Source organism: Diorhabda sublineata, chromosome 5, assembly GCF_026230105.1.
Source record: "Diorhabda sublineata isolate icDioSubl1.1 chromosome 5, icDioSubl1.1, whole genome shotgun sequence".
Classification (NCBI taxonomy): Eukaryota; Metazoa; Arthropoda; class Insecta; order Coleoptera; family Chrysomelidae; genus Diorhabda; species Diorhabda sublineata.
Window position 1 is genome coordinate 4,651,344 of NC_079478.1, and position 24,648 is coordinate 4,675,991.

The following is a 24,648-nucleotide window of genomic DNA, read 5'->3' on the forward strand; positions in this document are numbered from 1 at the left end:
TTAAATGGATTTTTATCAAAAGAAACCTAAAATCAAGATATTTGATTTTATTGTAAAATGTTCTTGAAATAAGTAATTAGTCTTTGATAAACTGGAGTTTGAGATTTTCTTTGTAGGTTTGAAATTATTTAGTGTAAATTTTTCTTAAATAGATTAATTCTCAGGAAAAAGTGAACTAGATGTACGTCAATCAGTGACAAGATTGAACCCATTCTTGTTAGTCAATTTATTGCTTAGTGAGATTTGAACTAAAGTTGACGTCTATAAAAATTGTACCCATTTTTTGTACATATTTTTTCACAATAATGTTATTGAATTATAAATCTATAATTTCAACAAATTTATTTTGTGTTAGTTTTAGATTAATTCACCGAATTTGGTGAGGATTTACTGTTAATTATTATTATCTGTTGAACATTTGTCGTCTTGTATTAATACATTCCGTCAAGTAAAACTGCCTACAATTATATTATCTTCATTTTCGTTGCTACTATCATTAAAATCACCACTCTCCACATAAGTCAATTGTTCTTCTCCATTACTATGTGTTGTTTGTAAATTGCTGACCATTGATGGTCTACCCATTTTGTAATAAATTATAATATCTAACTTTGGACGAAACAGAAATTGAAATGAATACAAAATGTGCTTTAAAGAAAAATAAGCGATGTATGGTATATATAATCCTAATAAATGTAGAATTTAAACAAATTAAAAACATATGATCATATATGTAGCTTCAATTAAAAATTCAGCTCTTGACAACAGTTAACTGGAACAGAAATAATTTCAATGATCTTATTCATTTTATTTTGGTTGTATTAATGTAATATTTGTGTAATATATATATAATTCTATTATTGAAAATTTTCATATTCAAATTGCAGGACTAATATGTCTCGTTAGAGTTCATTTCACTGAAATACTATATGTATTTTTATCACTCCATGAATTGCGTTCTAAATGGTTGTTTGTATTCACTGGCTGATACCAGAGGTTTATCGTCGCTGTTACTGTTAAATTTATACTCCAACATAAAGTTGTATTTGTTTAAATCCAAGCTTTTATTATTATTACTTGAAATATCGATTAATCTTGAATAAATATAACTTATTGGAATTTTATGGTACACAGAAAAGTCAATTTAAAATTGATCCAAGAATAAATTGAAAAAATACTAATTCTTAATTAAAATTTATTATTTATTTATATGAAGATGTAATTGATTTAATAGCATTTGGTAATTGATTAAAACTACAGGGTCTGTCAAATTTTCTCCACGTTCTTTCAGATGTAGCAATATATTTATTCAATTCCCCTTGATATAGTCTGAAAACAAATCATTTTATTAGTACATGATTAATTGTTGAAATTTTTAACGACTTCATTTTTCAATGCACGATTACATTTTTTTAACTATCATATTTTTTCTTTTATCGTTTATAAAATAAAGGAAGTTTGATATCATTTCAGGAAAACCAAACCATTCATATTTAAACTTATCAAAACTCAACGTGAAGTTATGTAAAATTTTAACAATATTATTTGAAACTCTAATTGATATATTCATATATAAAAAGTTGTTAAATTTGGATCCACTATAAACGACACTGTTGTTGAGTCAAATAAAACTTTACATGGATACATTCCTCGTTTTTCTTCTGTAAAAATCTTTTACTGTGTAAATATAAGCTTTAGGTACTAAAATATGCTTTTATCAAGTCAACAGATATCAGATACCATAATCCATAATTATTTCCAAATGTAAAATATTTAAAATTTTATATATTTCGATTTTAGGTGGAGCTTACAAAAGTAGCGACTTTCTTGCAGTTCAGATGGCCTTGGATATGGCATTTCTTGAATATAATTCAAAACAAACAGATTTAGAGGAAAAATATTCTATAGTCGTTGAAGAATTTCCATATCCGCCTTACAAATTAGATTCTGCTATAACAAAATTGTTCTTAGAATTCCTACCATTAATAACTTTATTCAGTTTCATATTTTTATGTCCGGCAGTCCTTAAGAGAGTTGTAGAAGAAAAACATTCCGGAATAAAGGTATATACACAATGATGTTTCTATTCCTTTTAATTGAACAAATTTTTACATTATTTTTAGGAATTGATGAAAATGGTGGGAATGAAATCATGGATGCTTTGGTTGGGTTGGTTTATATATGGAATGATCCCAATATTTTTCTCTGTATCTATTATAATTATCTTAATGAAAGTTCCGATGTTTGGAAGTACTTATCCATTGATTGAATACTCAAGTGGTGGAATACTATTTTGCTTTTTAATTTTATACTGCATGGCCGCTATAGCTTTCTGTTTCGCTATAAGTTCCTTTTTTAGTCGTCGTAAGTATATTTATGATAGTAAACAAATATTTTCGAAATATATGAAATATATTGAAACATAAGTAATTTTATAGTATTACAGTATAATTCGTTTTTTGGTTTTAGAAAATCGAAAAATCATCAAATTTTTTTTTACATCTTTGTTTTTACAACAATTCATATATTTTTTTTGTTAATTTAGAAAAAAATTATTTCTAGAGCAAAAAAAACTAGGGGAAGGATAGTATAAACTTAGCAATTTATATTTTGCAGCGACCATAGCACTGGTGACAGGTATTCTGGTGTGGATTTTATCATTTTTCGTCCCAAAATATGCATTAGGATTAGATGAGTCCAATCAGTTATCATGGTCGACAAATATCATCCTGAATTTATTACCCAATATGGCTTTACATTATGGATACGCAGTAATATCTGTATTTGAAGAGAGAGGTACATGTATTAGTTTAACAGTTTTTTCTTCTGTTTGAATTTCAAAATAATATTCAACGTGATATTTCAATAACTTTTGTAGAAATTGGTGTACAATGGTCAAACTTCAGTGATTCGACTAGTGGTTCAGCGGAAGATATTACTTTGTTAAATATATATCTGATGCTAATATTTGATACATTGATTTACACAATCTTCACTTTCTACATGGACGGTGTCAATCCAGGAAAGTACGGAGTGAAAAAAAAGATATTTTTCCCTATAATCGAATTATTTAAGGTAATTAACTTAATATTCTTTGAATCTTAGACTCAGTTTATGGATTGGTTAAGTGTAATTAAGAAAAATTATCCCCACTTGGGACATGATTTGTCCAACCATTTTTGAACAAAGTCAGGTCAGAATAATTTGATCAACATAAATCAACATGCTTTAGAGCTTTTTGGTATCTCCGAATATTTCAACTGTCCAACGGTCTTTGTTGTTCTAAATATAAAACTTTTATCCAAGTAACATATTCACAGATGTGTAGAAAACCAACTGATACAGTTAAAGTCGACACCGAGACGCAGAGATTAGAAAAAATAGAAGATGGAATCGGATTGCGCAAAGGAATTGAGATTAGTAATCTACATAAAAGATTTGGTCATAAAGTAGCTGTCAATAATTTAAATTTGGATATATATGCAGGACAAATTACTGTATTGCTTGGACATAATGGAGCAGGAAAATCTACTACAATGTCAGTTATAACTGGTGAGTTATATATAAAACACCGACATTCTTGAATAATATTTTGAGGCAACCATTTTGAAAAACTGAATTATAAATTTTAAATTAAAAACAAATCAACAAAATCTGATAAATATATCCACCTATATTTTAGCTTTTCTGATGCCAGTTGAGTTACTAGTCCCTTCTGTACCCACTTCTTTCATTGTCTTGTCATTTTTTCCAATTCGTCTCCAAAGCTTATCCTCTTTTTTTTCATTATTTAGATTTTCTATGTCTTTATGATCACACACTGAGTTTTTAATTAATTTGTCTTTCATTTCTTTAATTACTTATTCTTGTTTCCATACTTTTCAAATATCTTTTTCTTTCATATTGTTTCACCATTTTGAAAAACTGAATTATAAATTTAAAATTAAAAAAATCAACAACTCGTTTACTTAGAAATCTGCTACCTTTTCTGGTGCCAGATGAGTTACTGGTCCCTTCTGTTCCTTTTTGTTCCATTATTTGGATTTTAAATGTCTTTATGATTCCCCCCTGCGTTTTTAACGATATTACTAACCCCTATTATTTTTTAAGTTAATTTGTCTTTAATTTTTTTTCTATTTTAATAAATTTCCAATGTTTTTGTTCCATTCAGTTGTTTTCATTTTATTTTTTTATGTTAATTTTTGTCTCATATTTTTTTTATTTTCCAACCAAGGCGGGACTGGCTTTTGAATATTGATTATTATTGAACATAAAAATTTACTTTTATTTATTTTAGGTATGCTACAAGCCACATCCGGTTCTGTTAAAATAAATGGTTTGGATACCAAAAGGGATATGGACGAAATTCGTAAAAGTCTTGGTCTTTGTCCTCAGCATAATCTATTTTTCACTGACTTAACAGTCAAAGAACATCTTTTATTTTTCGCCAAGGTAAAACCTTAATCAGAATGCTTTGTTTGATCTTTTTTAACAATTACTTACTTTCATTTAGTTAAAAGGAATGTCGTCGGACGACGCATCTGTTGAAGCAGACAATCTGTTAAAAATTTTAAACATGACTAAGAAAACGAACTCTATGGCACATTCCCTTTCTGGAGGAATGCAAAGAAAATTGGGTTTGGGAATGGCAGTGATAGGAGGTTCCAAGGTAATGTACAATTATTAATGTCCATTATATAAAATAATTCTATGTTGCTTTGTTTCAGGTTTTAATATTGGATGAACCATCGTCTGGAATGGATCCTGAATCAAGAAGACATCTGTGGGATTTGTTGTTGGAGTGGAGAGGCGACAGGACGATTTTAATTACCACTCATTTCATGGAAGAAGCCGATGCTTTAGCAGATTGGATAGCCATTATGTCTAATGGGACTCTAAATTGTTACGGAACACCCATGTACCTTAAAAAGAAATATGGTAAGTTATATTAGTGCCTTTTAAATAATTTTCCACGTGTTGGTAATTTCTTTTTTAGATATCGGATATCATTTATCTCTAATGGTTGAATCGACAGCTAACATTTCGGATATTAAATCTGAAGTTACCAAATATATCCATGATGCACAATTGAAATTTGTTGATGGAAATAATCTCACATTTGTTTTACCATCTGAAAGTAATCCAAAAATGAAAGATGTACTGACGAATTTGGAAACGAAAAAATCGGAATTAAAGCTAACAAATATTTCTGTAACAGTAACTTCATTAGAAGATGTTTTCCTTAAGTGAGTTTTTGATCTTTAATGTATATAATAATACTTGACTTTCAAACATACAAAGGTGTATCGGTCTTGTTGTTTTACGTTACAGATTCCTTTTTCCCAATTTTATCCCATTTAGATAGTATAGTTGGTAAGAATGCTCGTTTCATTTTTCAATTATCAATTATTACTAAGGACTAAATCTTATTTATAGCATAAACCTATTTATCTGTATGAGATATAAGGCGGGAAAATGAAATTGCTTTGTAGTTTGTATTTTTAATTCAATTCTATCTTGTGCTTGTTTATTACAATGTTGAACTATATTTCTCTAATTTATGTTGCTCTTATGACTACTACTAGTCTAACTTTTCTCTTTTTAGTCGTTGTGGATATTTTATCCAAAATTTATACTTTGCAGATATGATTAAAAACAATAAAACTTGATAAAATCACATTATAATTTCCCCATACAACTTATCAAGTGGTATTTTTAGTCCTGTGAAATATTATCTTCTTTCACATATTAGCAATAACTTTATAATTGCAAGTAGGCATTTAGTTTCTTCAGTATAAGGAAAATTGAGTATTTCATAATGTGTAATAATATTAATTAATTTTTTTTAGAACTCACCTCGAAAGTAACGGACATCATAACGATAACTGCAATAATAGTTTGTCAGTGGATCCTAAAGGTAACTTATTGCATTTTTACACGTGACGTTTTACTAATATTTCTTTTTTTTTCTTTAAATTTAGTTTTGGATATACAAGGTAATTTAAATTTTATATAGAGCACTTTCTGTATATAATTTTTCTTTCAATACTAGAGCTGAATACCAAAGTTTTATGCTACAGTCATAACATGAGCATCACAATACACTAGAACCTCGTTTCATCCTATTTTGATCCTATTTTGATGGGACCAGAGGCGTTCTGTATAAATTTGGGATAAACCAAATGTTTTTTTCGAAAAATTTACATGCATGTTTTCTTTTTAGCTAACCGATCTTGAGGCTATGTATCTTGATATTTCAAATGAGTCAATAGCTGGCCAACATCCAGTCTGCTTAGGGGATATTAATAGTTGTTTGAGATGCTGGATACTCTACTTCACCTCAGCTAAAGTTCTCTTCCATCGTCTTCTGATAAAAGTTAGTAATTTGGATCAAATTTACGTACATTGAGCCAATCAATTTTTAGTACTAGTATCTTTGAAATCAGTTTTTAGTACTAGTATCTTTGAAATTTTGCCACTAAGATTTCTTCTATTGGAAATATCAGACCATAAAATTATGTTTTAATGTCTTCTTACTTTAAAATAACTATGATGGTTTTTTTAGTTACTTGCTGCTCTTTTGTGAGTTCACTTAACAAAGTTTTTCAAAACCTTCACTACTTTCAGCATCCTTTGATAATATTCCACTTATTACAGTGAGCCACGATTTTCTTTCCATCTCATTAACCATTCAATAATAATTATAAGTGATGGGCTGGTCATCCCCTATTTCTGTATTGAACACTAATGCCTTTTCTTGTATATCGGATCAACGGAGGTTTTAGTGTCATTGTAATGTGTCATATATAACTATTAATAATGACAGAATGACAGGTTATGCCAGAGGAAAAGTGTCAGTAACAGGTGGAAATGTATATTGAAATTTACTTGTAACTATGAAACTTTTAGTTGAATAACTTGGTTATTTGGCTCTAGCTAGCCTTTTCTATGCTGTACATTTGTTTCTCAAGCACAATATACAATCCACTGTTTTTGCTTATATGGTAAACCATCATATCAGGAGAAACTCTGTGAAGTATCAAAAATTTTGATGCCCAAGCAGCTATCGAGGCATTGAGTATTTCAGGAAACTTGACAAAACAGGAAAGAATAATAGAGTGTCTTTAATCTGGGTACTTAATCATAGAGGAATCAAAAGAAATGAACCTTGTCAAGTCAAGACAGGAGCATTAACGCCTTTTATTGACCTGGAACCTCTCTACGGTATAATAGAGTTTTAGAAGGAGATGTCTCCAGAAAGTTCATCCAGTACTTTGATACCATTAGATTTAAAAGGTATATGGATCTTAGAATAAACAAGATACATCTTACTAGTCATCTCCTGAAGCAGATGATGAGATTAGGTCTAACAGAAACTGGCGAGGGTAGATTCAGTGGGGAAGAGGAAACAATTACAGTTGATCTGGTTCTAGAATACCTCTCCATTGCAAACATGAATAAGTTATAGTTCACACAAGAACCCTATAGGAGGAAAGATGTAACTTCGTTAAAGCTATGAAAAATACTATACTTCATTAGAACTCTGGAACTGAGAACTCGCTACTTGTCGAACATTCAAAAGTTCACTTTAGCATACATAATTCATTTTGGGATGGTTTGCAATTATTTTCTGACCTCAAATGACATCCAACATTTTTTTATATAAATATTTAGAGGTATGGTGATAAATTCAGAAAGAAAGTCTTGGATAGTAATTTGAATATTTTATTAGACTAATAGCAATTTTAGAGTTTCGAATTTTATGGAATCAAGAAGTTGTACTATAAACAAGTCAAAGACATTTCCCAAGCTTACAAGCTTGGTATCTGCAGGCAGTTGATAAACACATTTTATCAACTCAAAACATTCAAAATTCAAACAACTCTTTTGAAAGACATTATGATGTTACTAGGCTCTATTTTATATTCTCAATTCTTACTAATCATTATTTTTGAGTATTGTAAAAACCTTTGGTGTAATTGTAGTACTATTTTTTTTAAATCAGTGTTTATAAAATGATTATAACTACTAGAGTTTAAAAAATAAATTCATGTTACCAATTACCAGTCAATTAAAAAGAAAAAATAATTTCTGTTAATTATATCAAAATATGATATATATTGACGAAAAATATTTGGAATTATCTTAAATGGTACAATTTCAAGTAGTTGTTTTGATCTCAAAAGTATATTTTAGAAGAAAATGCAATTCTAAAAATTTTAAATTGCTACTGTAACTGCTTCCGCAAGATAAATAAATATTTTATACATAAATATATAAAACCGCTATAAGACTTATTATTTTTAATTGCAGGACTTCTATCGCATGAATCTATAGGTATATTATTTTGATAATTATTTTTTGTTTGTAGCATAAGCAATTAATGACACTCTTTTTATGTAATATGAAAAATTTTCGATACCGAAAGATATTATGGTTATAAGGGTGTCCGTTATTTCCCAAATTGGGTTTTGACACACAAACGCTCCTTAAATTTTTAGGTTAGAATCTAAAAAAATATCAGACCCAAACCAGCCCTTAATATTCACATTCACCCGTGCCTAAATCATAATACATTTCCCATTTAAATAACATGAAGTTTTTGTACTTTTTGCAGTTAATTTTTTTTCACTGAAACAAGTGTGGCTTAAAATATTTAAACAGCTATTTCTTGTAGGAAATTTAACGTTCTACAAAAAAGAAACTTCCTCTTCCACTCCACCATGCGCGGAGTAAAAATAACGGCGTGAAGAAAAAAATGGCGTCCTGGAACAATGACGCAGCGTGGAGAAAAGCCAAATAGCTTTATACGGGGCGTAGTCAGACGAGCCAAAAAAAAAGGCGTGAGTAACTTATATAGCTTTTTGGCTCTTTCTCCACGCCGCCATTTTTTCTCCGCGCGTGGTCTTCAGATGGAGTGGAAGGCGAAGTTCCAAGCGACCTTTTTCCTACTCAAATGAGATGAGGCCAGGTTAAGTCGAATCGAATTGATTATAAATAATAACAGATATTGAAAAAATATGTCATTTTTCACAGGTTTATCTCATTCAGTTTATATTACTTCTATGGGGGGGGGGGGATTATCTGCGTTTCATTCTTTTTGGTCACATAATATATTTAATAATAAAGTTATTTTATTTGATATCTGTTCGGAAAATTTTTCATATTATCGTCATTTTAAATTGATGCATGTTAAGTGACAGACCAAATAACTAAATGAAGTAATTAGTATCTTTCCTACACTTACTGCACTTACTAATTGTTTGCAAAAAATTTTAAAGATTGAATCACCTCACGTTATCATACTTCTTCTATTGAGAGATTATTTATTATACACATATATGTACAATGTGCGTTTGGAAATTGCAAAAAATGTTTATATCACAGTGTCTAAATTTCTACACGGTGGTGTAAAAGGATAAGAATAAATCAAATCACAACTTATGTACAATAATTGCAAAATATGCTCAAATTCTGTTCATTTATGATCATGTGTACGTTTTTAAAATTGAAAAAATATTTATTATTCGATTCTTAAATCTTTGTTTTTAACTTGTACTTATTTAAATTAAATTAAAATAAATTTGGAAATGGTTTAGGGATTAAAACTATTTTATTGATTCAAAATCAGGCCCCCATGCCATGTAATTCATTCCAAGGAATAATGTTTCATCTACTTTCGTTTACTTTTTTCCCAAAAAGTAAAATTCTATTAAAAACAAATTTTGATTTGGATTTAGTTCATAAAACAAACGTTTTGATTTAAAAAATGAAGATTGTAAAACAAGTTAAAAAATACATGGAAGTTTATTCGATGTATTTCTCATTATTTCCATGAAAATAAATTATAATAATGGATTAGTCATTTGAGAATAATAATTTTAATGAGAAGAAAAATGAAAGGAGCTGTGAGCTTTGTTGAGGATTCAGAGAGAGAACTAAGGGAGTAATCTGGTTCAGAAACTAACATAAAAAAATGAAGAATATTTTTACTATCCATTTTTTTATGATATTCATATCAAGATGTCACTATTGCATTGATCCTAGCCAAAAAAAAATCATAAAATTGCGTCGACATGAAACATAACTTTTTTTTAACCTTTTCGAATTTTTTAAATATACTGCAAAATGAATTTTTCTAAAATCTAAGACAGATGCGATAGAGAGATATATAAAAAAGATTTCCACCAAATTTCAAAGGAATCGGTCGGGTAGAACTTAAGATATCATGTCAAACACTTTAAAAAAAGTAATTTCGAGAAAATAACGTTTGAAGTTTGAGAAATAATTCCAGTAGAATAACTCGGCTTAGGCGTTACGTGAAAAAATCTACTGTGTCTTTGGAAATAATGAAAAGTTTTAAAATCCGTTTACGGACATATTTTTAAGAGTCTAAGCTTTTACAATAAACAAAAATAAATTAATGTTTTCAAATTTCTATATCAGAATACCCCCTTAAATCATAATAAAGTTACACTTCCTACCTACTTCTGCTTTACAAATATAAATCATTATTTTGGATTTTTCTTCCATATCAAAGGATCCAGGTATTTAGGAGGGTTCAATAATGAGAACTTTAGTATACAAAAAGAATGTATTCTTTTACATTTTCAGCCATAATCTTTTAATTTATTTTTTAGGCGCCTATATACCCAAAAAGTAAATTTAATTCAACTTAATGTAGTAATTTCTAGTTAACACATCTCTGTTCTTTAATCGTATTCTACAAAGCTTCTGGTAGCTCTTATTTCGTACTAGCTTGCTCAAATTTAACCGTTGGAGCGTTTACACAAAAGTTCCCAGTACTAGTTTAAGGTCTTATTTTGAGGTTATATCTAAAAAAAACTATCTCTCGTTCGATTTACATTTGTGTGTACATGTTTCTTTCATAAGAGCTTTTGAACGAAATACATTGATGAAGTACTTAGTATATATTTAACTATAAATGTCCAAATTGTAATTTTTTTAAATATAATAGAAGAAATAATGATGTAAAACCACAGTGATTGTTTTGAAACGTCTGGTTATTTCTGTGTAGAAACAGTCGTTGAAATAACTTCAAATTACGATATTAACGTTAATGCTTCATATTGCAATATTTTATATTACGAATAATTTTCTACCAGCAACAATACTAGATATACTTTCCAGCTTCTACATCTGCGCAATAATAATTTTACTGCTGAAGCTAATTTGGAAATGGATTATAAAATTTCAAACAATATTTATTTTTTTTTATATATTTTCAGGGAAGAGAGAACCGCAACTTAATTTGAAATTGGCAACCCTTTTACATAAGAGATGGCAATTCTTTTGCAGTAAAAAATTCACTTATGCTGTTCCTGTAAGTACACTACCATATCCTTTCAATTTTATTCAATACATTTACATTATTTTCTACCTTGTATGTATATATGTTAAGGTACCATGTACACGGGACCCAAAGGATCTATTGTGCCCCCCCTTTTTTGCTGCGATACTGGGGAACTTTGTATTTACTATACTAATCTATTAATCCCACTTTTCAGGATGTCTGTAACTGCCAGAGATCATCACCTTCTATTTCATACGCTCCCAGGTGTAGTGCTCTGGAGTTTCATAGCATTTCACGCTTCTAGAGAATGTGGATGGAAGTTTCGTCCTTTGCACAAAAGAATCTGCACGCTGCATTATCTACTAAGTCTAGCGTCGTGTCCCGACAAGACTCCTGTTAGTAATCGCTTGTCTCAGCCCCATTAGATTATTCCAGAAATTGGTTTCACCCCTATCTACTTTCTTTTGTGTTTTCTTTATTCTTTTGTACTCAACACCACAGAAGGGTTTGTCTGCCCCTACTTTAGCGAATCTGTCAACTTTTTCGTTTACGGTGTGACTCGGAATCTATTATTTGACTTTATTTTTCTGGCCTAACTAAGAGTTCTAATGGTTGCTTGATTATAGGTTATTGAGTTTTTTTTCCTAGTGAAGGTAATTAGTTAGGTTTTATTTAGTCCCACCGGTCGACACCACCTATTGTTATATTCAATTCATATTAAATCTCCTTATTGTAATGTAGTTTCTTCAGTTACTGGAACAAACAAAAAACTATGACACCGATAGAATTTTGAATCGCATTCTCACAGTTATCTTTCCATTTTAACATTTCAAGATTTTATATATATTACAAGTTGTAAGGTCATTTCTTAATTGTAGAATAAATAAATTTGAAAAGTAGTCTTAATAAACTACACTTTTTAACCGTGACATAACTAAATTACTGCTAATACTATTACCTACATCTTACTCAGTATTAATATGTCTTTATAGACTGAAAGTAAGTAGTTTACCTTCAGTCTCTGAAGACAATAACTTGGTTATCGAACAGTGTACTTGTGACTGTTGGTATAAACAGTATATTCAGTATGAATATCACCAACGGTTCCAGAAATTCAAACTTCAATATTGATTGCTTCAAATGTGTATTACCATGTTTTTCACACACTAATATATGTTGTCAGTGTTATTTGGTTTACAATTATGTCAACTTTTTTTTGTATCACTACAACGCTTACACTGTCTAACCTGTTTCAGTAATCAAGTTACCTTTTTGATGAACCGAAAAAAATAGCTTTACCCGTTTCCTGAATATCACAAAAACGTTTTTGTTTTGTTTTAGGCGTTAATAACATTGGTATTTTTCATTTTAACCGGAGTTTTAAGTGGAGGTAACGATTACTGTAATAAAACTGGACCAGAGTTGGATCTTAAACTGGGTAGTTACAAACAGACATCTGTATTTTACAATGGTACAACCAACAATAATGATGTGACTAAAATGATGAGAATTTACAGAAACATAGTGGAGGATCAGAAAAGTTTACCGTTCAATGTTATAGATACAGAACATTGTAAGTTTAGTATCTCATTCATAAAATAAAAGATACCCTTCATAAACGATTAAATTAAGATTAGTGGTGGTAACTTTTTTAATCTATGAATTATTTTTTAGCGATACTAAAGAAGAGCATTGAGAATATAGCTTACTATAGAGAACACATGATAGCAGGTGCTACTTTCAATGCTGATAAGACATTCGAATTAGTTGCCTTATACAATGCTATACCTATACACAGCATGCCAATATCGCTAAATTTATTAACCAACACCTTGGCTCAATTTTTACTAGGCCCTGATTATTCAATTTCTCTTAGTAACTGGCCGTTACCGCACGTAAATCAAATTAAATCTTCGCAAGAACTCTCACATACCAAAATTGGTATTTTATGGTTAATTTTAATTCCAATTGGATGTCTTTTTATTCACGGCAGTTTTATTATTTTCCCACATACTGAAATCTCAACCAAATTTGTCAAAATACAATATATGTGTGGTGTAAAACCGATTTGTTATTGGCTCGTTAACTTCTTGGCTGATATGGTATTGTATATGGGATTGATGCTAACGCTCGGTTTTATATTGTGGATCATTTCACCCGTCCGGGTACATTTTGGTAAGTAATTTAATATTTGAATTTGAAAAGAATTTAACAAAAGTGTCTTTACATATAAATTTGGTCCAATCCATAAAACCCACATAAAGAGGATTACTGTCACTGGAAATTGAGCTCTGGATGTATAGCTGTCAAAATTTGACGATTATTTTTCAAAGTCACACAACTAACAATGACGTTTTGGACCTCATTCTATACCATCGTTTCTAGTGTTAAATTCACGCGGCAGTGATAGAGAAAGAGGTGAAACAGGATCTCTGGATCATTGGCAACGTTGTAAACAAAGTGGCACCAGTAGTCAAAGAGAGAGAGAGAGTGAGAAAGATAAGTCAGGATGTTTTATGAGTGGTTTTATCAGTGGCATCAGTTGTCGCATTAGTATTGTATTCAGTGGTAAATTTACCAGCAGGCTGAGTAGTTTGTAGTGTAGGGCGGTAGATTTCAAAAGGCGGCAATTTTCATTTTCATTGTTCAAAAATGTTTTATTCCAATTTGCAAAATAGAAAAAGATATTGTTATTGGAGGTAGTAAATATGTTCCAGTTATTTTATTTTACTCCAAATATTAAAAAAAAACAGTGGAATTTTGATTATATAAAACTAAATCTCGAAAAAATTAGGTAAGGTGGTTAATTTCTCCTCCTTTTGATGTAACAGAAAGCATGAAGAACTGTCTTTTGACAGACCTATTAGATTACACAGAATTTACAAAATTTCAGGTACCATCTTATTTTAAACAAGCAATTACCTCCTAAATTTTGTAAGAAATTTAAAAACACACCCTGTTTATCATGTTCCTACCGTTAAAAATAAACATTTGATCTATGTTTTTATTATTTATTCCATGTATCTAGTGATAATATTTTGACTTTCATGTAACTAATATGTTTTAGGTTATCTAACATTGATTTTCCTATTATATGGTTTAGCTGGTATACCTTTCACGTATCTATTCAGCAGAAAAACTTCAGCTTCTGGCGCTTTCGCTTTACTCATAATTATGGGAATGTTCTTGGGAATCATTTTTACCATCACAATAGAAATTTTGTTACATTCTCAAGATGAGTACTATATGAATATTGGAAATCACATTAAATATGTCAGTTTACTGTTGATACCACAAGTCGGTTTGTGCGATGCACTTTTAAATTTGGCGAAGAGAGCTGTAATGATACACAATATTAATATGTCACCTGCCAAAATGAATATGGTTTGCATCGGACAATCTCATGTGTGCTGTAATGGTAAGTTAATATTTTTATTCAATATTGATATACAAATAACTTACTATCATTTTTATTTTTACAGAAAATTCCAAAGAATGTATTGGTTTCAAAAATTACTCCAACCTCTTCGATGATTATTTCATTATGATCGCATGTTGCTTTATATACCTTACAATCAACATCGTTTTGGATGCTTATTGGTTTATGAAAGTGAAATCCGTAATAATCAAACATTATCATCGATTCAGATCATTTAGAAAATTTGACTACGAGAATCTCCAATATGACAAAACCGAAATGACAAATAAAAATATTGATGACGGTTTGAACACTCTTAAGGCGGAAAAATTATCAAAACTTTACGAAGGCAAACAGATTGTCAAGAATCTCAATCTAACTTTGAAACGTGGTGAATGTTTGGGTATATTAGGTGTAAATGGTGCGGGGAAAACTACAACATTCCGTATGCTTACCAGAGACGAAATGGTTGATGGAGGATCAGTACTTATGGAATTAGAAAATAAAAAAATAACTATCGATATGGACGAGGTAAATTAATATATCCATATAATAATAATTTGATATATTATAGAAGCAAAAATACTTTTCATTTTATTGTTACTTTTTCAGCAAGTGGACTCCCAATCGGTTTCCTTTTCAGTTTTTCAAAAATATTTAACACTCTTATAAGATGTAAATTATTTATTTTATAGATAAAGGCATACTTTGAGAACCAGGGCCTTCTCAACGATTGACTGCCAATACTTTCTGTCCTGAGCATGGTGTCTCCAAAGTCGAACCATTAGCTGGGTCAGATTCGCCTCAACTTCCTCTTACCAGCGAATTCCCGGTCTTCCTCTATGTCGCCGTCCCCCAAAAACTCCATACATGGCTTTGTCCTTATCCATTAATGCAAATGGCATATCTAGTGACATATATTGAAAATTTTTTTATCTTTTATGGAAATAGGAAAATTTTAATCTTTGGTTTTCTAAAAGACAATTTCCTAAGACATATAATAGATTGTATATAATTTATCACGACGTTATTTTGAAACTGGTAGATTGTCATTGAGTTGGTTAAAGATTTTGCAATAATATTTCTGTTTTAAAAAATGTTTCCCAATACATTATCTTTTTATTTTTCAGTACATGCAAACATTGGGTTACTGTCCGCAGTCAGATTCTCTAAATTATGTCTTAACTGGTAGACAAATCTTGACTACGATAGGAGCATTAAGAGGCATTAGCGACAAAAATGAAATAACAAAATATTTGGAACTATTTGGTAGGTATTGTAAATAATAAGTTCACAAATTTTTCGCGCAAATAGGTTCAATACTGTAATTTGTAATTAGCCCCTTCTAGGGCTACTAATATCATAAAATGCTGGTTAAATAAATGAAAATCAACTAATCTAGAAGTGCCCAATACATAGGGACTTTCAGGATATAACCTCATAATGTTTTGAGACATTTCTATTTGTTTTAAATTTGCAAAATGTTTCTGTTTTCATGGCTTTAATATGAGAATTAAAATTGTGAATTTAGAGGAAATGAGTCTGGAAGTTGTGAAGAATATAGACCAGTTTAGTTTTAGTAATTTATACTAAAATATCAATCTAGCGGATTTTCAAAAAACTACCAATTTCGACATTTACCAAAAGCTATTATACATACCAGCAACTCAAGACATATCTTGATATGTTCAAATACTTTTAGGCAAAAACTGTGGAAGTCCAAATATTCTGGAGCACATTATTATCAATTCCAAAGGAAACTCCATATTTTTAGTTACCCCTGTTTATTGCGGTTGTTAAAAGTCATTAAACTGAAACAAGCAATGACAACAAAAACATAACCTACAAATCCCAAATTTTTTAACATTAATTGGTTATTCCTGGATCAGTTGATTCTTACTGATAAATTTCTTGATAAAAATCAAAATATAAAATCCCAATTTATTTGAATGTCGTCTTAGATTTGTTAGAATATGCGGATGTGCCTTGTGGATACTACAGCGGTGGCAACAAAAGGAAGCTAAGTTTGGCAATTTCATTGATAGGCTTTCGCGAATTTGTCCTACTCGACGAACCTACTAATGGAATTGATCCCTCTAGCCGAAGAAAATGTTGGAGTCTTATAAAGACTCTGCAAAAAGAAAAAGGTTTCATATTAACATCTCATAGTATGAACGAATGTGAGGCGTTATGTAATGAGTAAGTACAATAAATTTTTAATTTTGCTGCGTTTTGTTTTATACACATATATGTTGAATATTGCCGACCTGGAGCCGGCCCTTCTTGGATGTAGTAGAATTTTAAAACTCAGCGAATCGGCTTCGCGGTCCATGTCATGGACGAGTTCGTAACTATAACGTCAAATAATTGTATATATCAAATTAGATAATTCTATCTCATTCCTGTGGTTATTTAGAATAATAAATGAAAATAATATATTTTATAATCCTTTGACAATTGAAAATTGATATATTTTGTATACTTTTAGATTGAAAATAATGAAAGACGGTAAGTTTGTCGAGCAAGGATCTTTAGCTGATCTTAAAAATAAATTTGGGGGATTTACTTTAAAACTGAAGATATCAAATAAAAAAACGCCTTCGGAAATTTCGGGTGATGTTGATGAAGTCGATGGTGTAGACGTAGTTGATGATAGAAATGAAGTACCGAAATTTTCTACCGTCGAAGATATTAAAAAATACTTCACTAAAAATGATAGAGCCGAATTGAAAGATGAACACTCTGTAAGTATATTAGATCTGTTTTTTCTTCATCCACTTTATAATTTGAAGAATCACTAGGAACAAAAACATTGTGGAAACTTAACCATCCCACTCTGTCCTAAGCACTTACTTCCATGTAATTTTATTAGCATCGAAATCGATCAGTATCAAACGAGAGTGGGGCAGTATACGTAGAGTCCAGAAAAATAAAAATGTTTAACGTTAGTTTATTAAATTGAAAAAAAAAGTTACTAATAATTTAACTTTCTCATAAATCTCAACTGTACAGCTGAAATATTACCTCTAAGTTGCGCCATTTTGTTTCTAATTCATTGAGATTTGTAGTTCTTTCAAAACCATGCCAAGAAAAATTTTGTTTTCAATAACACCAAACCTATGATTCATAAGCAAAGGTGGATTAAGAAAATGAAAGAGCCCCATATCCCATCTTTTTGAACATAAATCTGGATATGAAGTTTGCTCTAGGTTTACTGTGTCTTTATTATTCTTTTTTTTTTCTTGTATGAAAAAAAAGGAGTATATTGACATCAAATTCTTTCTTGAGAAGAATTTATTTGTTAAAAATCTGTATGTTCCATTGATTAAAAATCTAATTGTTTTGTTTTAGGGTTTACTACATTTTCACATTAAAGATAAAAATAAAAGGTGGAGTGATATATTCAAAGAAGTCGAAACTATCAAATCGATTAATTCTCACCTAATTGAAGATTATGCTATAAGCGAAGCTTCTTTAGAAGATGTATTTTTGAAAGTGGCAAGAAGCGGAACGGAAGAGGGTACGATTAAACGAGTACACGAAAATAAAAAAAAATTAATGCGACCAAGAAATGAAGATGTGAAGCGGAAATAAAACTAGGCGAGCAAAAAGGGTCACAATTCAGTCTTTTGTATGTCCCGTCATAAACAAAGACTAAATGTACACTAAATACTAAAATGTATCAAAAACATACAACAAAATATTTGCATTAGGTGACTTTTATATATTTGTTATGTTTTTCTACGACTTTTTGAAGTTCATCTATTACTTTTAATAATTTTAGTAAGATTCACCAATAAAAATTTAGTATGTTGATTAGTGTAGACTAAACATATTTTCCTATTAAATTGAAACATCTAAGACCTAGAAGTAAGTGATCAGAATAATTGTTAAATGTCACGTGGAATCGATTACAAACTATTTGTGGCGGCTTATGTAATTAGAATGACTACTTACTCCCATATTTTTACTTTACTAATTCACTTTATATAAATGAAGAAATTTCTAACTAATCAACATTACTAAATTTGTTATAAAGTGAGAAGAAGCTGGTTGGAATAAATTTATAATTTTTGCTACTGTGCATTATTATAAAACATCTAGAACTTGTAAAATTGAATAATAAATTGATAAAAACTTTTGAATGACAAGTACAACTCCCAATTGTTCAATATGTGAAGTATGAGCTATCCCATTCTATATTACAAAATTTTGTTGATTATGTTTACTGTAGAAATTACAAAAATTTATCAAATATATCCGCTAACAACTTTCAAAACCTGAAATGTGCTTCTTCTACTACTTTTTCAGATGTTGGAGGAGAGTTCCATTTCCTCTTGTTCCTTCCACAGTCTTTTGTCTCAAAAGGTTTTGCTAGTTTTGTCTCTAGATCTTATATTTGCTGTCTCTCTTTATTTTTTTGTTTCCAACTTTCATTATTCATTCATCATTTATCTACATTCTTTCTTACCAACATCTATTATTTATTTATTTTTCCAATTATTAATTCTTGTTTTGACATTTCTTTATCCTCCATCTTGTCCCACTTGTTTATTCGTTTCAAAGTTCATAATTAAATTAAAAAAAGAAACTATGAATGTTGATGCAATTGATAATAAAGTGGTACATAGAATTTTCTAGCAACGTGTTAATTGTATTTGAGTGAGTTATAATTTTCAGTAATCCCATGAATTTATGGCTATGTTAATTTTTGGTATAAACTTGAGGTATTTGAATGGGGAATAGGGTATATCACAAAATAAACTAAATTGGGGTTTGTATCTCTCATCATCAATAATACAAATTTAGAATTTGAATTTGACATGTTTATGTCAAATAATAATAAATTCATTTTTCACATTCTACAGCTGATATCTATTTTATTTTTGGTGTCACATACTACAAAAATTGTTTACTTTTCTATATATTCAAATAATAAGTGAAGTATAACTAAAACTATTTGCACTTTTGAAGTGATAATACATAATTGCTTAAAGCTTGAATTATTTTTTGAAAAGTGTTGCCAATAAGGTGCCAAAAAGTGAATTTTTAAGCTGTATAAAAAAATTTTTCTTTAGAGTTCACCACAACGTTGTATGTTGTTGATATCAAAAATATTATTAAAATAAAATGTCCTTATATACAAGATTGTCCAGAATTAATAACATTTATCTTTACAGCCTCCTTTAAAATATAGGGATAGCTCTTTTTATAACTGAAAAATCACAAAAATATAACCCTTTGAATGGGTTGATTGATTATATTATTTTTTCCCATTATGGAGTTCATATTTTGAAAGTGACTATTAAATATTAGGATAACTGATTACATGTTCCCATCTATCCCTTGCCAATAAAGGGTGGCTTTGGAAAGTAATTGACAGTAACATTTAAAATACATTTACACAACTTTTTGGCAGATATTTCAAGAACAATTAGTCTTTTTAAAGGTTTTTATCTTCTTTATTTTTCATTTTTTGAAGTGTACATGAAGAAGCATTCTTATTTTTGCACATACCATCAGCTATAAAAATTGCTTTACATAATTCTGGACCGCTTGTATATGTTTAATAAGGCGTCAAAATTTTTGCAACTAATTTTTGAAAATTGTTGGCTGTGATTGTTCTAGTTGTCTTTGTTTTTTGAAAATAGAATAAAACCTAACGGACATAGACTTATTTATTGAAAAATCAACTAAAATAATCTAATTATGAGACTATCATTACATGGATTATATAAGAATCCATTCTATTGATCTTTTTTGATAAATGTTATTTTTACTATACAGAATGTCCAAAAACTCTCCTGCCAAACGCAAACTACAAATACTAGTTGTGATTTTTTATCTGTGTTGTCTAATTCATTGTCCAAAACTTTTTCTAAGAGAACTAGCTCTGATATGTTTATTTTTTAAGCATTTTTTGTTATTTTCAAAGCTCCATTAGGATTAATTAGGTCAGATTGGCATAAAATAACATTCTATTATCTGTCGTTTGCATTTGAAAAGAGGATTTCTGCTCATCTAGTATAAATATTGGGAACTGCAATGATTATTGTTAGTAGAGATTTTTTTACCGATATTTTATCTTGTAAAAAGGCACTAAATAGCTCTCTTATTACTGAATAAAATTGTTTTAAGACGAAAATCTCGAGCATCAGATCAATTATATAATAATATGTTTACAAAACTAAAAACTAAGACAAATCTGTAAACAAAAATTGATCTGTTTATGGATGTAACTTTTTATTTCTCTAAAAATAATTTTGTAGGTGATATGCAAACAAACTAAACTTTAGACGGATTTTTTTGTTATGAGGAATATCACAAATCGATAATAGAAACTTTTTAATCATAAAATTATTTATTTTTCAAATAGAATGTGTGGAAAATAATTTCTGACTATTAGTCAAACACAAGAGTTGTAATATACCACAATGAAAAAATGCCAAATATCACAAAGAAATAACAAATAAAATGACATGTTAAAACAAATATGTAATGTTATTATGATCACTCAAATATCACAATTATTATAAAATAAAGCCAAATATTACAAAGAAGTAATTGAAACGAAGATGTAACATGAGGTAAGTTAGAGGAAAGGGAATTATTATCTGTTTAGGTTCAGGTGAAAAGCAAAGACTAGTACCAAATCTGAAAACTATATCCGCTCCGTTTGAAGGGTTAAGCTGGAATTATTGAGATCGTTGGTTTATTGCCTTTTTACCAGCACTCACACTTACATTCTCATGAGTTTTTATAATCGACTTATCCCCTTGAGGGACTTTACTTTTAGTCTCTAAAGACGATAAGCTGGTTATCATAATTATAGTTATACGATATGTGTGGGTGTATTCAGTTGGATTATTTTCGGCGTTCTGGCTATTGATTTAGGAACACAGTGAAGCTGAACATTAATTTTAGTAAAGTATTGAAATCAGTATTTTTATATACTTTTTTCATATACGAATTAAATACACACTTTCCTTTGAAACAGTCCAGGAGGAATCGGCGCATGAGTATAGAGAACTAACCCATGTTGCCATTTGTGTAATCGGAAGGGCAATTTGAAGAAAATCGCATAAAAAAATTGAGGTGGAATAATTTTCCGTACTCATGCGCCGACCTCTCCTGGACTAAAATACTTTAATTTCCTCTTATAATTTATGAATTATAAGAGGAAATTGTATTTTTTTTTATATTGATCTACATGATAGTTACTGTGATTATTTTATATATTATTATCATTACAATTTGTATTAATAGGGAAAAATGAATAGTTTGTAGTTTTCATTTTGTTAAGTTAGGTTCACATTTTTTGCATTTTGGCTACTCAAAAAGCGCTTTTTGTATTCAAATGAAACATAGCGGGTTAGAAATATCTATTGCAATTGTAGGTTTTAATAATGGTTAAAGGTATATATTAACGTATATATGTAATTTTTAGTATATTCAAATAATTTTTTCATTGAAATCCTAAGCCTCAAATTCACCTAAACAATTCTGTCCTAAGTTTCTGGAGTAGATAAACGTTTGTTCTTGTACAACGAGTTGTTGCAATATAAATGCAAAATTTTTTTTAAAAATTGCAGTTTTATTTATAGGGAGTATTAAAAATTGTGATATCGTTTAGATTTTTTTTGTTTCCATTTTTTACATTTAAGCTTTAAGGGAAAATCGTTCAAATATCAAATATCTATTATGTCACATTTCCGAGAAGTATCTATGAAACTAGTATTTATTTTCCTTCAATAAATTTTAGTACATTTGCCGGCTTCATTTGGTGATTTTTCCTGCTTTATATAGTACATTATAAATATAGAGCCTCGAGTTTCTGTAGTGTCTTGCATTCAGTAAGTATGTGAATTGAATTCTACTTTTCTAATTCACAGAATCTCCAGTTACCTCTTTCCACCAATTCGAGTTTCTTGAGATATCCATTCCGACGAAGTTATCTTGGTAATAATCCCGCTCTGGTTCATGTATTCTCCTGATCTCTTCTGGTAATAGTTTCCCAGTAATATACTTTGTATTTGGATGAAACGGGAATAATAATAATTCACAACTGGTGAAATCGTGTAAAATCATTCTTCGAAGTAAGAAAATTCAAACTTGTTGGAATTTTTGGATAGTTTGTGATATTTATACTGTTTACTATTATAAACACTTTTATATTGATGGATGTGTTTCGATAACCAAGTTATCATCTTCAGTGTTTCTTTGACCTCTAAATATCTTTAGGTTGTCATTAAAATTTGTATCAGACATAGAATATGAATGTTAGTGTAGTAGTAGTAAACAATGTGTTCGGATTGTTACAAAGTATCGTGGGTCATGTAATTTTTTCCCAAGATCAAGCACCAGTTGAAGATCAGGTTTCTGATTAATTAATATCTAATCAAACGAGGCGGTTAAAACTGATTTGATCTTAATTAGCGACCGTTTTCATGGTTTTAATACATTGTTCTTATAGGTAATATAATATGAAAATACAATAACTGCTAACTGTATCTTATATTTCAGAAGCTTTTTTATTGAAAAAGTTTATAAATGGATAGATAGACAGATAAAGTTTAATCAGAGAAACATTATTATTGGAACGCAATAATTTCTCTTATAATCTCGTTGTCAGCTTCGATATTTATACTAATGATTATTTTTATTTAAAAACATGCAAAAACAATAAGTTATCTCTATTTTGATTCATATTGTCTTGAATATATGGCAACTTATTTTATAAATTTTTCAAATGAATATTTTCCCAGTGTATAATGATAATGATGAAAAATAATTTGATTATATTTATTGCTTGTTTAATAATTAACTGCATATTTAATAAATATACTGCACTGGTGATATGTATTTTTATGTTTGTAATAATTATAATAAATATTTTAATAAAAAATAAAGTGTTTTCTTTATATGTTGATAAAATTAAATGCAACGAAAATATGTCAGCCAGAAATCTGGAAACATTAAACACATCTTAATATGAAAAATACACAGGATATCAAGCTGGCTTTAAAAGCTAATAACTTATTTTTCTTTCATTGTCCCTCTACTGCTTTCACTATTCTTCCCAAAGGTTATTACTTTTTTGTCCTAATTGGTTCTAATCCGTATACCTTTGAGTCTATACAAAGAGAATTATTTGAAAAGGACAAATTTTCATACCTTAATGTGATTAAATAACCCTTATTTACCCTCTAAAATATAGATAACTATATATTTATAATAGATGGGGTAAATGGGAACATAAAATTATCCTAATACCAAATAACTATCAATTCAATGTAATGCACCTTTGCGTTATACTTTCCTTAGTATTCAATTTTAGAAAAATATATACATAAAATTGTACCCTTATTTTTGTAGGAGGGAAAATCCTTATGGACATCCGTTCATTGTAGGGTAGTGTCGGACTCGTACCGATTAATCCTCCATTGGGCTTGTTTACAAGGGCGTTGTTATGGTCTAGTTCCTACTCTCTTTCCCTTTAGTCTCTATTATAACCTTTAACTCTTCTTAAGTATACTTACAGGACTCCACTGATTCTAACAAGCATTTCTTCATGTTGGAAATATTAAAACTTTTTCCATGTTTGAAATGATACAAAAACATATTCAATAAAACGGACACTATAATCAAATAAGGATAAAAACAGAAACTAAACCTTCAATTTTAAAAAGTCGAATACAAGAAAAAAAATGATTTACAATAAGGGTTCTAGACAAAAAGCACTCCCCAAAATTTTTCCTCACCTGGAAACTAGTATGTTAGGTAGAAGTAAGTCGTTAAAGGTGGGGCATCATGTTTTATGTGGTTTTATTGATAAAAACACGATTTTTAGGTATAATTAATTTTGTAATTATTGTGTAAATATGCCCTTTTAAAACACCCCTCGCCACACCTTCCA

The 24,648-nt window shown here is 29.5% G+C and overlaps 1 protein-coding gene across 3 annotated transcripts in view; it reads left to right on the forward strand.

Annotated features, from left to right (window-relative positions):
- LOC130443867 (ATP-binding cassette sub-family A member 2-like) overlaps positions 1-23,641 on the forward strand; it is a 28,267-nt gene extending 4,626 nt beyond the window's left edge. Inside the window, exons 4-24 of one of the 3 annotated variants that reach the window (XM_056778745.1) lie at positions 1,801-2,063; positions 2,124-2,364; positions 2,617-2,796; positions 2,879-3,075; positions 3,321-3,552; positions 4,298-4,452; positions 4,514-4,669; positions 4,728-4,938; positions 4,997-5,246; positions 5,850-5,917; positions 5,982-5,996; positions 8,314-8,337; positions 11,250-11,344; positions 12,656-12,887; positions 12,989-13,489; positions 14,382-14,732; positions 14,797-15,263; positions 15,863-16,001; positions 16,694-16,931; positions 17,221-17,476; positions 18,084-23,641. In XM_056778745.1, the coding sequence (XP_056634723.1) occupies positions 1,801-2,063; positions 2,124-2,364; positions 2,617-2,796; positions 2,879-3,075; positions 3,321-3,552; positions 4,298-4,452; positions 4,514-4,669; positions 4,728-4,938; positions 4,997-5,246; positions 5,850-5,917; positions 5,982-5,996; positions 8,314-8,337; positions 11,250-11,344; positions 12,656-12,887; positions 12,989-13,489; positions 14,382-14,732; positions 14,797-15,263; positions 15,863-16,001; positions 16,694-16,931; positions 17,221-17,476; positions 18,084-18,326 (4,514 nt within the window). In that variant the 3' untranslated portion in view covers positions 18,327-23,641. The remainder of the gene's footprint in view (positions 1-1,800; positions 2,064-2,123; positions 2,365-2,616; positions 2,797-2,878; positions 3,076-3,320; positions 3,553-4,297; positions 4,453-4,513; positions 4,670-4,727; positions 4,939-4,996; positions 5,247-5,849; positions 5,918-5,981; positions 5,997-8,313; positions 8,338-11,249; positions 11,345-12,655; positions 12,888-12,988; positions 13,490-14,381; positions 14,733-14,796; positions 15,264-15,862; positions 16,002-16,693; positions 16,932-17,220; positions 17,477-18,083) is intronic. The other 2 variants (XM_056778746.1, XM_056778748.1) reach the window with 2 other exon arrangements.
- The last annotated feature ends 1,007 nt before the right edge of the window (positions 23,642-24,648 follow it).